This window comes from Chaetodon auriga, chromosome 21 (genome assembly GCF_051107435.1).
Source record: "Chaetodon auriga isolate fChaAug3 chromosome 21, fChaAug3.hap1, whole genome shotgun sequence".
Taxonomy (NCBI): Eukaryota; Metazoa; Chordata; class Actinopteri; order Chaetodontiformes; family Chaetodontidae; genus Chaetodon; species Chaetodon auriga.
In genome coordinates, this window is record NC_135094.1 from 7,372,403 (window position 1) to 7,388,403 (window position 16,001).

Consider the following 16,001-nt stretch of genomic DNA (forward strand, 5'->3'; position numbering starts at 1 on the left):
GTACAACGCCATCGTCAAAGCCTATGTGGTCTGGTAAAAACACCGCAATCTGTAAGATGCACACAACATATATAGTAATTTGTCGCCATCAAGTGGTAGAAGAAGCGAATGATAATTGTACGTCAGCGTCTTGAACGGACGTAAGACGTCATGACGCACGGGGCGTCGACTTCTTCCAAATTTGCGCGGGTTCGCTGTTGTGGTTGGTTGTCATCCGTCTGTTGTCGGCTCACAAAATTACAAATAAAACGGTAAGAGTCGAAGTTTTTGATTTATGTTTTGTACTTTTAAGAGTAGAAGTAACAATACTAGCAGTACCGACGCACAGTGCAGGAATAGCGCTCGTAAGTAACACTTTTAACGTAAAACGACAAACGGACAGCCATGTTTGTTTGGACCCTGTTACAGTAACGTTAACGTTAGTCAGCTAGGTTAGCTAAAATGGTATAACCGTAACATTTCTGTGTTTCTCATCACAGGTTCACGGGGAATCTTAACGTTGTTTCCGGTCGCTTGGAAAAACAAAATCATGTCCAAGCGAGAAGCGTTTGTAGAAGCCGCCTGTAAGGAAAATGTGGAGGACTTCCTTCGCTTCGTCCAGCTTCATGTAAGTAACGTTAATATCAAACCGGGAAGAACTGCGGAACCATCACAAACCTCCTGAATGTGTCTCGGCTTCGTCTGTTGCTTGTTTCGTTGGTGCTCTTGCCTTAAAGCTGGAGAAATATACTAACTATTCCCACACATACAGCTACAGTCTCCAAAATAACACCAGGTTGAATCAACACTTGTGTTAAAAAAAAAAAAAATCTAACAAAGACTGAACATTACAACCTTCATGAAGGTTTTTTCAGGGCTGCTGTATTTGACTGTCAATTTTAGTATGTTCAATAGAAAGTGACGACTAAATGTACATATTTAAAAGAAAAAAAGGCTGTGCTCTCTAATACAGCTGCAACTCTGAAGCTCTGCGGTTGTAATATAATTTGGAAAATGAGTCTTAAATTTCATTACATCTGGCAGCTTCTGCAAATCAGGTTGCTCTGGTCATTGTTTATTTAATTCCATGTTTTAGTCTGGTTAATACAATTTTGATTAAACGTAAGATTTTCTGGCTGACCAACACAAAACAAAGAGCTCAGTGCAGCACAGAGAAGCTTCCATAGTACTACTAAGCTACCAAGCAGCTATTTGCATTTATTTAAAAAAAGAAAAAAAAATGTAATCACCAGTTTAAGGTTTGGTATCTGTCAGTGTGTCTATCCTGCATCTCCCAAGTTGTTTCTCTCACTGCTCCTGTCTGTATTGTTGAGCAGAAGGACAAAACGGAGCCTTTCGATGTGGAGGAGGTGGTGCAGGAGATGCCCAGAGACCAGAGACAGACTCTGTGGAGGAACCTGGCTTCACTCCTGCAGGAAGTCCTGCAGGAGTCGCCTCCGGAGCGCTGGGAGGAGGGCAGGGGGGAGGGTATGGAAGTGGAGCTGGCTGCAGACCCTGTGAGTTTATCAGTCAGTGTGCAGTTGCAGTTTTGCTTCTATATGAACAACATGTATTGTTAAAATCTACCTGTATTTACTTTTCCATGTTCAGAAACATGTCATGGCTGTCGTGGACGGCGTGACACTAGTGGCTGCAGTATCCTTAAAGGTCCTACAAGACGGTGACACCTACAGTGTCCTTCTGGAAATTGCCCACAGGCTTCATGGTTGGTGTCCCTATGAATTTTTCTCTCTGCTAAATTGATGTGTCTGTAGTTTCTTTTCTTTGTGAGATGAGTCTCTTGTTTGTGTCTTTCCACCAGATGTTCTGGTGTCGTTGCCTGTCTCAGAGGCGCCGCTGCAGCTCCGTATCCACATGCTGTGTGAGGCGTGGTGGAAGAAAGGCCTGAAGGAGAAAGAAAAGTTTGGTCGCACTGCTCTCCTCATCTCTCTGCAGAAGAGCTTCATTTTGAAGAAACCAGTCAGTATATGATCCCAGCTACGCCTCAAGTCGATCGATGTTGGGCCTTTTGCTGTGGCCTTAAGCTTATATTTTCATCATTCATCTGTCTTATCAGGGTGTTGAGATCCAAAGAGTCTGGAGTCTGCATGATGTGCTTTTGAGCCTGGACTACGCATCAGAAGACAACAAGCAGATTATCGACCTATTGCTTCAGTGCTTTCACAGTCCTGTTTACATTAGAAACGATGACGTAAGTAGAGTGATAATTAGCCGCTGTGTGCGTTTAAGTCGCTGTCATTTCTTTTCCCTTCTCTTTTTGTCATTGTTGTGGCTTCGTCTGTGAGCTGTCAGTCTGATGATGTGCATATTGTCACAGGGAAAGCGATTCCTGGTATTTCTTTTCAGCTGGAACATCCACTTCATCTGGGTTATTCATGGCACCATCAAAAACCAGCTGGAGTTTTATAGCAAGTAAGACGCTCACTTTGTTCAATTTGACAGTTGTCACTTTTCTCTTCATATTATTTATTACTGAATTGCTCTGTGCAGGACCATGATGACTCATATTACGGAGATCTACTTCAGAGCATGGAAGAAGGCTAGTGGGGACTTCCTGGACCAGATTGAGAGCACGTGCATTCAGGATTTTATGCAGAATGCAATCTTCCTTCATAGAACATCTCCTGTCCACGCCAAAGTCCGACAGGTAGACGTGTCACCTTCTTTCATGATGTCCATACTGTCCTGTGTGTGTTTAGTACATCGACAGATCTCTCTGTTCTCATACGCAGATCGTGAGCTATTTCCATGCAAGGAAGGGCTGTCACAAGGTGGACAAGATGCTCTATAATCTCTACAAGCCCATTCTCTGGAAAGCTTTAAGTGTACGGATACAAATTTGTAGCTCATTCAAGCCAGTGCTTTAGTATTTTATTCTCGACTAATGTGTTTCTGTTTGATTCCTTCAGGCTCCAAACTTTGAGGTGCGCGCAAACGCCACTTTCCTTTTCACTGAGGCCTTCCCAGTCCACGACCCGGATCAGAACAACAAAAATATAGATGAGGCCATTCAGAAGCAGCTGGACACAGCTATGGTAAGATCCTTTAAAGCTATTCATCTCCTTTTTGAGCTTAAACAGGAGCGAAATGCAGTCATAATCAAAATTACAAACCACCTGTCTGTGAACCACAGGGCCTCCTCAATGACCCTCATCCCACAGTGCGTTCAAATGCCACGCTGGGAGTCTGTAAGATCCTGGCTAAGTGCTGGGAGCTCCTTCCTCCCACAGTCATCGCAGACTTCTTGAAGAAGCTGGTGACGGATCTGGCGGTTGATAGCAGCTCCCCTGATGTCCGGTGCTCAGTCTTCAAGGTAGGAGATGCTGTTTCTGTCTGACCTGGTGTAAGCTGTGCTGGAAAATGTAGCGGTGGAGCCTTTTAGACTTAAATTACTGTTATGAAATCTTACCTGGGATCTGAATAAATCGACTGTATTTATATAGCACTTTTTTAGTCTCACTCAAAGCACTTTACGACAAGAGCCAGCATACACACACACACACACACTCACTCACTCACTCACTCAAGGATACTTCGACATGTAGCCTGCAGGGATCGAACCACCGACCTTCTGATAAGTGGACGGCTGCTCTACCCGCTGAAAGCATGTTTAACAACATGTTGAACAAACAAGCAGCATTAAGTCAAATTATATTCGTAAATTATGATTATTTGGGATTCTCGTCTAAAGGTTTTGTGATGACAGACTGTGAGCGTTGTCGCTGCGGACAGAATTAGCACAGCTGTCTTCATTGGCAGCAAACAGGATGTTTAATGACTTGTGGTTTGTGTAATGTTTTCCCCAGTGCCTGACTATTGTATTGGACAACGCACTCAGCCATCCGCTGCTGGAAAAACTCCTGCCTACTCTCAAATACAGCCTTCATGACACCTCGGAGAAAGTCCGCATAGCTTTCCTTGACATGCTTATCAAGGTGAAGGCAGTGCGTGCTGCCAAGGTACTGTTTGCTTTATACGTGGTTGTGTAATTGTTGCAGGTTTTGAAATGTTCTTCTTTTGACTACTTTGAATTATTATTATCTGGTTTCTAGATTGGGAATTTGATTTCTTTAACGCAATGTATTTGCTGTTTCCAGTTAAACAAAGCAGTATTGACAGTGCAAACAACTGAAACAACAAAGAAAAGAAAAATACAATTCAGCTATACAACCACAGACTCTCCATGTTGAGAGCAACATGTTGTCCATAGTATATTTTAATGACAGAGCATGCCTGTCATATTGTAGTGGGTGCTTTTCATCATAGATACACAGGGAGGGGAATGGACTGCGAAGACTCGAGGATCAGGGCAAAAACAAATCTAACTAAAACAGTATCCACAAGCAATAGTAGGTAACATGAAAGTTAATCAATAACAATAACAAGAGAAGTATGCATGTATATGAAATACTGAAGATATGTTTAAGTGCTGGTACAAACTGAGATCTAATCCCCTCACGAGATGCACATTAATGCCAGCTGTAAAAAAGGCCTCTTGTGTTCCACTCTTCAGTTTTGGGATGTGTGCAACATGGACCACCTGCTGGCCCGTCTGGCTATCGATTCCCATTCGGTGTCCAAGCGCATCGTCGATCTGCTCTTCAAGTCCTTCTTCCCTGTCAACGATTCTGAGAGGGAGTGGTGCTGTCGGTGCATCACCCTCATCCAGATGAACCCCATGGCTGCCAGGAAGTTCTACCTGTACGCCCACAAACACACAGCCCCCACTAACATAAGTAAGTGCTTGTAAACCTTGTCAAAGACGAGCCAGAGAGTAAATCATTCAGCATGTTGTGTTTGTACTTGAAGTTCTTCCAATGTCCAGTAGCCGTTTATCCTTTTGTCTTCCAGTAAAGCTGATGTTGGCTATTCGCCGTGTTCTGAACAGCTGTATCCAGGCTGACCTGTCTGAGTTGAATGACAGCAACAAGGAGAACAGCGCAGTAAGAGACACCGATGCTAACAGACTGTTTCTGTAGCTCCACAAAGTGAACTTTGAGAAACACTCAGATCTTCCCAAGATCAGACTGAAATTTCTGTATTTGATGTGAGTTTGTGGACACGTGCTCAGTGGCGGCTGTATGAGGCACTCCTGTAAAATCTAATGTCATCCAATACAAGAACTCAGCCATCAGTTAGTAATGTTCAGGTTTAATTGACACAGTCAGAGGTTTAACGTGTTTGTTATTGAGTTTGCGGTGTTGTTCTGCATCTGTCCTCCTCAGTGTGATCTGCATTTCTGATTTAAAATGATGAAAAGCTTAATCCATCATCAGTATACTTGCTGAGTCAGTGTCTTTGTTCAACTTTAATTTCATGCCTTTGAACATGCAGATCGAAACGATGAAGTCTGAAGGTTGTTTTTCTAAATTTTGATGTTGCAGCTGTTATTTAGTTGTCAGTCTTAACCTTTATTTCCTTAAATGAAATAAGACGTGACAGCTCGTTGATATTAAATAGTGTATACACTTTGAGTTTATGGAGTTTGATCTCAGCAGGCTGAACCTCTGCTGGGGAAAGACACGTCCGTCATGGCCCGTCTGCTGGAGGTCGTGGTCATCCTGTGGAGAAGTGTCCAGAAGGCCCTGAAACAGCATGAAGAGGCCCAGAAGTACACTTTTGCCAAGTTTGGAAATGTCATGGCCAAGTATTTCCAGACCTTTGAGGTACTTGAACCTGCACGTGTTGTTTGTATTTTCCAGTTGTGCTTCATGAATGAACGACACTGTAAAACGTTCTTGATTTGTTTTTCAGGATGAACAGTGCACCGTTCCTCTCATACAGCTGGCCTCCTTCATGCCTGCTGCTGCAGTTCCAACCTTCAGGTGTCTCCATCTCGTCTTTTCCTCTTCCGTCTGACTGACTCGTTCTTGTCTGACATGCCTCCCTCACGCCGCTCTCTCGTCCTCAGCTGTGGCGTTCTGTCCAGACTGAGGAGGATGGACCCAGGAGCGGCGCCGGCACAGTACAGCCAGCTGTTAGACTGTATGTGCAGCTGGGGCCACGCCGCCGACATCCTCGAACTTGTCACCGACTGGCTCACCGAGGCTCTGCCCAAGCCGGGGGTCAGTCAACACAACACCAATGCACTGCGACATGAAGGGCTCAAGCTAATGTTGGGTTTCTCAGATTTTATGAAAAGTGAGAGGTTCTCGTTGCTCTGTGTAAAAGTGCCTCTTCCTTTCAACTTCAGGAGAAGGGGAACACCAACCGAAAGGTGCGTATCCAGGAGACGGTGGAGGCCAAACCTGACCTGGCTCTGGCTTACCTGGAGCACCTGTTCAGCCGCACTTCAACACGAGAGAAGGTCCTGGCTCTCGGTGAGAGGCCGCTGAAGCAGCTCCATACAGTTTTAGGAAACTGGAGGGTATGTTGGATTTTAGAAGCGGAATAATTAAACAGTGAATCCCTGTGACGAGAAACATTTTATCTGTTTCCTCGATGACATGTGAACCAGTGTGACATTTGTCTCAACAGTCGGTGCTCTACACTCACCTCAGCTCCACCACAAATGACCCCAAAACTCCCAGCGTGGAGACGGCCCTGAAGGTCTTCGTGTACCACGGCCGTCTCGGTGCACATCTGCAGCATCATGTGAGTTTTTCCTTCTGCACACACTGTTTTTCTACCTTCTCATCCTGCTGTTCACTGCTATTGACACTGCGGCCGTACAGGGTTACAGGACGTTCAGTAATCACTGTTTGTAAATGAGCACAGAACAGCTTGGGACTGAATTCTTGGTGAAAACTAATCAGCGATGCTTTTGTTAATAAAATTAATTGTTTTTCAGGTGAAAATAGCCAAACACTGTCAGGTTCCAGCTTCTCAGTGGACAGGATGTGCTGCTTCTCTTTGACATAAACTGAACACCTTTTGATTTTCAACTTACTGTCACACAAAATTTGAAGACGCCACTTTGGGCTCTGCAAAGTTGTGATAGCCATTTTTTGACACGTCATAGACCGAATGATGGAAAACATAATCTGCAGATTGAAGGATAATGCAAACGATCGTTAGTTGCTGCAGTGGGTGAGGCGGGGAAGAGAGCTGATGACTTTTCAAGCTTGTGTCTGTCTGGTCTCAGTTGTATATTTTACTCATGTCCAAATATAAATTATTTTCCTTGTTAAACTACAAAAGTTAGGAAATTGAGAGGGTTGCTTCTGTCCTAGTCCCCAGAGGGTCGAGACTACCTGCTCTCTCTGGAGAATGTGGCAGCGTGGGTAGCTGAGAGGGTGCTGCCCTTCCTGACTAAACATCCCAGTGATGATGATGAGGAGGAGGAAGGGAATCTGGCGAAGTCTGAGCCACTGGCTGCACAGATAACTGAGGTGAGCTCCATACATTTAATTATACCGGTGTGTTTTCACCAGAGGACTTTAGACTGGAAAACTTCCTCTAATAATTAATTGACCCAAACAAATATGTGTTAGGCATATTCTAAGTGTCTGTTGTGCCTTAACAGTCTACAATTAGTGGATCTAAATGACTTGCTGAATATGCAAGGCTGCAGGAAGCACCAGCATTTAATTTGGCCAAATAGGGAAAATGTGTGTGGTCTCCATTAAGGGAAATGGGACGCTCTTTTTCACTGCAGCACAAATGAGGAGGGTACATTTCTGCGGGCATTACCTGCAGCAGCTGCCCGTGAAAATGCCTTTTATTTTGTGACCATGTAAATTATTGTTTGATCATTACGTCTTTCACCGCACAATTACAAATAATTACCCCGGAGCTCGCAGCGTGGGACGTTTTTCTGATGCCTGTTGATACCAAACACAAGCGTGCAGCTACTCTGAAGTGAGGTCTGTGAGGTGTGTTATGATGGATGGATGGATGGATACGAGTGTTGGAGTCTGTATCTCCTAAAAATATTTCTGCAGTGAGGTCATCTGTGTGAATAGTAAAGATCAGATTTCTCTGCAGGAAACCGTGTCTCCTTGTTCGCAAAGAGCCAGTTTAGGTTTTTGTCTGACTCATTTTCAGCCTAATACACGGCCCGCACCAGGGCAGGAGATGAAAATACACAGTTATGTTGTTAATCAGAACATTAAGTTTTGTGGAGCCTTTTTGCCTCCTGCCTTCAGGACTTTCAGTTCTGCTCAGTAAATTTAGACTCCTCATAGATTGTTCTGCTCCGCTCCACACACACTCTGTGTACATACCTCCTCCTGCTCATCCTGCGACACTGAAATAGGCTTATTTTCTTTATTTGTGCCATTATTCTTCAGCCTGTCACCACATGGCTGCTGTGATCAGATATTGAAACTAAGCCCGTTTCACTGCATTTCTTATTCATGTCGTGGTGGGGGATCGTAAGCAGCCACCAGCAGAAATGATCATTTTGCTGAAGTGTTGTTCCCCTAAGACTCTGTCTCATTTCTGTTTGTTGATTTTAATAAGTGCTCTTTTTTTTTTGGAAGTGTGAAATGTTTTCTTCACCGTGACGCTGATGCATTTCACCAGAGTTTCCTGACGGTGTGCCGAGACGTTTTGCTCGTGGGTTTGGGCGACGAGACGCTCAAGGGTCAAATCCTCCGCCTGTGCTCGCTCACCCTCCTCTCGGGTGAGTGTTTCAAATGTCTCTTTAAGTGAATAATACAGCAACAGCACTGGAACAGCATCTAGCAGAAGCTGGAGTTTATTTCCCTTTAAAACGGCCCTGATGCCTCTCATTTACCTGAATGAACATCCTCATGTTGTGTTTCCAGATGCAGGCTACCTGTGCATTCCTGCCGTGCTGCTGATTCTGAAGGAGGTGGCAGACAGCTACGTACCGGAGGACATCAACCAGGCTCGGGAGAATCAGGAAGACCCGGCCGCTGTCATCCTGGGTGTGGTGGCCAACATCTTCCAGAAGATTATAGAGCTCTTGGCTCGCCGTGTCAGGAAGGAACCAGAGGAGGGAAAGCAGGTGGACATTTCTGTTTATTAGTTTTACCACTCCCTACAGTTCACTGCATAAATTGAACCTGTTTTTTTCTTTCATGATCATCTAATGGACTTTTTTCCACTTCTGTTTAGTTGCCCTCAATATCCCAGCACTGTACAACTTTCTCCATCAGTATTGTGTAAGAATATCTCCATATTGTTGCCTCACTTAGCTGTGTCAGTCGGCCGTCCCTGGCCTGACAGACTTCCTCCAAGTGGCTCAGACGTGGGACACAGCACCCCTCAGCGGGGTCTTCTCTACTCTTTTTGCTGTCATCGTCGTGGAGAAGAGACATTTGCTCCAGAAGGTATGAGCCACAGCGAAGACGGGACACGGCATTTGTCTTTTACCAATATCCCACATGTCCTGAGCATGATAAGGGGCTTGACGGATTACATTCTTGAGCAATTCAATTAGGGGAATGATGAATGCTGGTGTGGTCTCATTTTTAAAGATTACCCATCCTGAGGAGGTGATGACTTCAGAGTCATTGGAGGACATGCCTCCTCTGTCCAACATCCTGCTGTCTGTCATCCTCAAATCACCCTCTGTTACCAGGTAAATATCCCCTGTCCACTCTCCCGTACCCACGCCTGAAAACATAAAACCTTAACCTGGTGCGCCAGACGGTTTCTTGCACAGAACCATCTGGGAAGTCGTCCCTGGAAACAAATCCTTGTCAGGTGATTGGCTGAACCATCTGTCCATCACCGTCTGTTACGGGGTAATTTCAACCAATCAGATCAACAAACCACATGATGCTGTAGTAGCATTCTTGCTTTTTTTTTTTAAAAAAAAAAAAGGCAAGCTTCAGTGCCGCTCTTCGCTCTACTTTCAGTGAAGAAATACTCTCCGGCTCTGATGCTAAAGCAGCATCTACGCTAACCTCTTTAGGAGCCGGCTTTAAAACACCGCCGGCTCGTAGCTTCCAGTAGTTCTTCATAGGACGCTGGTTGATCCAAACTGCTGTGGTTTGGACACAAACACGTAACTTGAAGCCTTGCGTGATGGATTCTCAGCTAAAATTTGCCGCAGCGAACTGAACATGCCCTCAGCTTAGTCTGTCGTCTGTCCTTTACAAAGGTAAGTCTCATTCTTCTGTCTATTTCAATACATTTGCTTAACCTAATGTGATTAATATGCAGTGTAATAACCGTGTTGTTTTCTTTCAGGGCCTTTTTGACAGAGGTCGTCTCATCGTTGGACTCGGAGGCCATCTGCAGTCTGCACGAACTGACCGCCGTCCTGCACGTCCTAGTGGTCATCAAACACGGTGCGTTCACAAGATCAGAGTTTTCCTGCTTATTATAAACCCAGATCAGATATTTTTCTTTCTGCTGGTAAAGATGAATCACAGTTTGTTACATGTGGCACAGCGGGTCAGTCTAAGGCGGGCTTGAAGAGCGCAGCCACATCCGTCCAGCAGCAGCTCCACAAACATGCAGTCATGTCTGCAGACGGCGCAGACATCCAGAGGTAAGTGAAGAAAACACGATGTTTATTTCAGATAATCTGTGAATAAATACATTTATTGATTTCTGAGCTGTAATGACTTCCCTTCTTCAATCCCTTTCTGCCACAGGGTTATTTATGAATCTTCTGTGAAGGCCTTGAATGAAATTCTGGATTTCTAAGTCGACCTGTTTGATATGTATATCTGCCAAGGAGACCAGTATAATATCTGCTTTTTTCTGTTAGCATTACAGACTTTATTTGGCAGATAACAATGAAAAAAAAAACCTACACTGACCAGGTGTTTAAAACATGATTTGGACTGAATCTGAGGCTGAGGACAGAGTGCCTGTCTGTTACCATGTTTTTCCAGATTGGCTCCACTTCTCTGTGTTTATTTATTTGTTGATGGCACACATTGCTCAAGTCTCGTCTCTCATAATGTTCAGAAATATTGATCGTGTACTCCAGACTGCAGACGTATGGTTTCTCCATCATCCTTCTTTAAAGCTTTCTCTCCACAGCTCTTGCTCCACTTATTCTTTGACCGGTTTCATTTCATGTTTCTCTCTGTTTATATATATCTGTGGGTCTGTCACTATGTAAGCTATCGCGTGCTTCTAATGAGAATAAAACAAACGGTATCAATCAACGTAAACCTGATGTTTACTTCTTTCTCCGACGTTTGGCTCGCCTTTAAAGCAGTTTGCCAACTAATCACACTGTACAGACAAGCAATAAATCACCCTCTCTTCATCCTTCGAGGGGACTGGCCCATCTTAAGAATATGCACACTTATGATTTAGTCAATATTTGTTGCTGCGCACCCAAGAGACGCAAATGCAAACGTTTTGTCTGATTTCAGTAAAGCAGAAAAGAAAAAGGTGATTCTGATTTTTCCTCTTGGAGAAAGAAGAGCAGGTAAACGTTTCATTATCTTGGGGCACATGTGTTATATTTTAATTCTTCAGGCCTCTTTGAAGCTTTTGTTCTGCTCTTCTGTACTGAAGAACATTTTGAGGTACTTGTACTTGATCTACTCCACAGGATCTCACAGGCAAATGTTGTCATTTTACTGCACTCCTTGTATTTGACAGCTGTACTTTCCAGTTACTTGCAGATTAAGATTTTACATACAAAACATAATCAGTTAAAAAACATTTTGCATGGTCACAGATTAAACTATGCAGCAGTTTACATAAAGTAAACATCGAATACTTCAGCAGTAAAATGCTGCATATTCAATATTCAGTACTAACAAACCACTGATATGATATAATCATATTAGACTAACGTTTTGCATAACTAGTACTATTAAGCTAATTCTGCAGTTAGATTTGGAATGCAGTACTTTTAATCAAGTATATTTACACTAGTATTGCTTCTTTTAAGTAAAGGATCTGAATACTTTCTGCCACCAGGTACGATGTTGTCTGCCTTTATGTTTTGGTATCTTTGTGTGTGCAGCATCTAAAATCACTTCAGCAGAATTAAACAATTAAAATACTGATGCTTTTTTTTGTAATATGCGTTTTTATATGTGTGCATGTGTTACATATATGTATGGGGATATATATACATATATAAATACATTGTATATATGCTGTATATTATGTTAATATTTGTGTCGCCTTTGTCTTTGTTTCATTAAGAGATACTTTCACTTCATTTAGTCACTTTAATTTGGAATATGTGGGCCTTTATGTTTTTCCTGTCTCTATGTATGTCGAGGTATCCTGCTCCAAAAATAACTAAAATAAGAATAACAGAAAATCACCACAGTAGTTCAAAGGGACGATAAAAACGCCAGCTTTCACCGAGGTGTACAGTGAGATGTCGTGTGTTACTCCAGCTTTCCTCTAATGGCATTTTTGCCGTCATGCTTCTTATGAATCAGAGTTTAGAACAGTACGTTCATTTTTCCAGTCGAGCTAATGAGATTGTGTTTCCTTCAAAGCCTCCGGCCAGTAATCATTTAGTAGCTGCTCCTGTCTCCTCAGCCCTCCATCCTTCATCCATCCTTCATCCCTCCATCCTTCGTCCATCCATCCAGGGCGCTGTTGCATGCTGCACGCATCATCCCTCCTCACCATGTGTGTTTGACGTCAGAAACTTAGGAGGGGCTCTCCGTCAGGCTGGTTGCTGTTTGTGGTGCTGAAACAACGCCTGTATTGTGTTGCCATTTAGCGATCCTTTTTCTGCGCCCGCCTGCGTTTCCAGCCGCGCTTTCTCCCTCCAAACATGCCGCTTTTAGTCCGAGCAGCTCGCACCTGAGCTCGCGTTAAACATGCAGTTTTAGCGGAGGTGTGCGATGGATTAGTGGCAGTGCATAGGCAGGAGCGGTATGGATTCAGTGTGGTGTCCCATCCTCTTCGCTGCATTGGCTGTCAGCCTCTGCTCCTCACCTGCCCTCGCTGACAGAAAATTTGGTAAGCAGTTGTTTTTCAGCTTCTTCTGCTTTTATTTTCCCCAAACACCCTCTGGTCTCATCTGCCTGTCCACGGTGCTGCGTCCACCTGACGGTCTCGGTGTGTCTGGGTCATCTGCGCTGACATTCGCTCTCTTCGCAAAAGTTAGCTTATGTAATAGTTCATTCTAGTATTTGCAAGTGCATGTCGCCTTATTGCAATTTCCAAAACTTGTGCTTTGGTGCAGCTGTTGGGATGAGATGTGAGGATCCAACAGGAAAAGTTACATAATCCATCAGGCCTAATGATGATGATAAGATGTTTGCTCTGATCACTCTTGTGCGGTGAACACTTATTTATCTTAAGTTCAAGGTTTATCAAGAAATGCACGGCTATGCTTTACATTGTAAAAAAAAAAAAAAAAAAGACAACTTTTGCAGCCACCAATGAGTTTTACAGCCAGGTTGACACTCGCAGTGAAAATAATGCACTAAAATTCATGTGGGGTTAATGGTCTGCGTGCCCATAAGAATTACTCAACACATGCCCATAAGGAGCATGCAATTTTAAATCCAGTTAAATATTTAATAATATCCTATGCCTCCTCAGGAAAAGGGCATCTTTTATACAGCTCTGTTTCATTTTCAGACTTGGCCGGGTTGTATTTTCATTACCCTTGATTTGTTCTTCCAGCCCAGCCTAAGACACTACACTGTAATTGGAAAAAGTGTGGCCCATGTCCAAACTATGCCATATTAGAGGAGCCATTGTGGTAATTGTGTCCTTTTGTTAAGACGGAAAGAGATTAGAGGATCTCAGAGTTGTTTTAGGGCTTCAGGTATATGTGTGTGTGTGTGTGTGTGTGTGTGTGTGTGTGCTTCCTTACCGTCCTCCAATTTTCACACCTCGTATCACACTTACTGGTGTAGGATCAGCAGTCAGAGCACATGACAGTATAAACTTTATTATGAGCAGGAGGCAAATATAGGTCTCAGGCTGGCACTCTGCTCTCTGGTGATTCACACAGGCATCGAGCTTCATCATATTCTTTATATTTAGAACACAACGGTGTTTTTTTTTTTTTCTAAATCCATCCACTGTACACCTTTTTCCTTTTTGAATGCACATAATCTGTGCTGTTGTTGCCTATTAGGTTAACAAGCATAATATAGACAGCTCAGACCCTGTCATTTAATAACATGGGGATTCTCTCCCTGCAAGTTGGCCAATTTATGCTTCGAATACTTGTGAATGAGTCAGTGCTTATTCCCCGAGTGCATTTCTCTCATTGAATTCTCAGTCTGTTTTTCTCTGTGTGTGCAGGAGGTCTCCATTGTCAGAGTGTGGCTGGGACTTAGAGATGGTTATTGTTTTTAATGAGTCCCACTGCACATTGCGCAGTGTCATTGAAAAGCTTTAGATCTAAGTGTGCTGGCGTGATGCATGCATATAGATATATATATGTGTATGTATATGCGTGTGTACGTATACATGTGGGTGTGTCGATGTGTTTGTGTGGGAGAGAGACAGCGAAAGCGTGCTGTGTGTAGGTGTGTACGTCCTGCTTGTCTGAGAGCACATGGAAGCCAGACGGGGAGAAATAAGTCTGCAGCTTCATGCTCGGAGTATGAAATGAAGCGCTGTAAGGTTTAAACAGCGTTATGAATGTGGTCCTGTGCGCAAGACTAAAAACATCAGAACTTTTCAAGTTTATGCAGCCTGAAAACTCCAGTCTCCAGAGAATATCTGAAGAATCACCCAAATATAGAGTTCACAGGGTTTTTGACTTTTTCATGCACAAGCTCAAGTGTAAATCAGCGGTAATATCCACACAGACAGCAAAACTAAAGATTATATTCAACTACACGGCACATGAATTCTTCAGAAGCAGCTCAGGCTCTGTTATACTGCCTCGCAAACACAGTAAAACATACTCGTTCAAATTGAGTTTAGATCTGAATCAGACTTTTTGGCATCACATTTAACAAATTAATGAAAATATCACATAAAATTGTCAGAGAGACAGACAGCTACACAGCTAACGCTAAAGCACAGGAGACAATGGGGGAGCTAGCCACAGCTAGTCTTAGCCAACGCTAAACGTTAGCTTACCGGTTTTCTCTAGCTGTAGTCTAACCTGTTGTTTAAAAATATCCATTTTGATTTGACCAACATCTTGGTAAATCAGTTTGTTATTCCATATAATTAATGATGCAGTAGCTAAATCCAATCACAGGGACATAATAACAGCTAAACTCTTGCTAACTGTAGTTAGCTTAGCTTTTACCTCTAATGGAATTGCCATGATTGGTTCGATTAGGCCTCCTTAAAATCACATTTAAATCTATTAAATTTTAAATTGATTTATTAAACTAATATTTTTCTATAGAACTTTTCTTCACATTGATTTCAGTATAAATATTAGCTAGGAGTAGATGGACAGGCACACACAGAGCCAAACAGAGACACATTTAAATAATCAATATAGCCAAAGTTTATTTTAACAAAGTGGACTGAGAAACCGCATTTTATTGGTAGATAATGCATTTTACATTTTGTGAAAATTATAGCCCAAGGCAGAGTACGCTTTCTGAATTTTTTAGGTGTTTTGTAGGTGTTTGGTGAAATAATCAGCCTGAAAAGGCATAAAAAAAAAGGAGTTATGCAGTTTTGGCAGCCTGAAAACTTCAAACATACATAAATCCAATCATGATGGAGGTAAAAACCCAGCTAAACTCTTGGTAAGCTAAGCAAAGCAGCAGTATCTGTCACCTCCAGTCTGCTGGGATTTATGTGATCTGTGTTGTTATCCTGCCTTAAAATGACACATTAGTCACTCAAGCAGACGTAAAATGAAGAAATTCCAGCCATTCGATCTGTTTCAGCATAGTGAAGGTCACATCTGCCTCACATGGTTTAGATTCAGACATGAAAAGCAGTAAAACACCAAGTCAGGCTGTTTGGTCACCTTGATCCGATGGTGACATCTCTTCCAGGAGGACGCACTGGTCTTCCAGTGAACTGGAGAGGTCATGGAGGGGTTAATATGTTGTGCTTTTCCTACTGGAGTGACTCACTAACCAGCCTTGAGTCCAGCGCCTTCAAAGGAGGCATAATTTAAATGGATGCTTGAGAATTAGCCAAAGGCTGGTATTTGTACCAGTGGGAGGCGTTTGACAAACGTAACGAAACTGTTACACATTAATTAT

At 43.1% G+C, this 16,001-nt stretch overlaps 2 protein-coding genes across 3 annotated transcripts in view; both read left to right on the top strand.

Annotated features, from left to right (window-relative positions):
* The first annotated feature begins 177 nt into the window (after positions 1-177).
* Positions 178-10,677, top strand: ncapg2 (non-SMC condensin II complex, subunit G2). The gene is made up of 27 exons (XM_076761377.1): positions 178-251; positions 480-607; positions 1,317-1,496; positions 1,591-1,705; positions 1,802-1,959; positions 2,057-2,191; positions 2,318-2,412; positions 2,491-2,647; positions 2,733-2,825; positions 2,910-3,035; positions 3,134-3,313; positions 3,807-3,959; positions 4,514-4,736; positions 4,852-4,943; positions 5,499-5,666; positions 5,755-5,825; positions 5,912-6,065; positions 6,194-6,367; positions 6,478-6,594; positions 7,173-7,331; positions 8,467-8,566; positions 8,712-8,914; positions 9,105-9,239; positions 9,387-9,490; positions 10,105-10,205; positions 10,309-10,408; positions 10,515-10,677. Exons 2-27 carry the CDS (start codon positions 530-532, stop codon positions 10,564-10,566), a joined length of 3,423 nt encoding a protein of 1,140 aa, XP_076617492.1. The 5' UTR covers positions 178-251; positions 480-529; the 3' UTR covers positions 10,567-10,677.
* A 1,811-nt stretch (positions 10,678-12,488) lies between these two features.
* ptprn2 (protein tyrosine phosphatase receptor type N2) overlaps positions 12,489-16,001 on the top strand; it is a 122,896-nt gene continuing 119,383 nt past the window's right edge. The window contains exon 1 of one of the 2 annotated variants that reach the window (XM_076761378.1): positions 12,489-12,813. In XM_076761378.1, coding sequence (XP_076617493.1) covers positions 12,729-12,813 — 85 coding nt within the window. In that variant the 5' untranslated portion in view covers positions 12,489-12,728. The remainder of the gene's footprint in view (positions 12,814-16,001) is intronic. The other variant, XM_076761379.1, reaches the window with a different exon arrangement.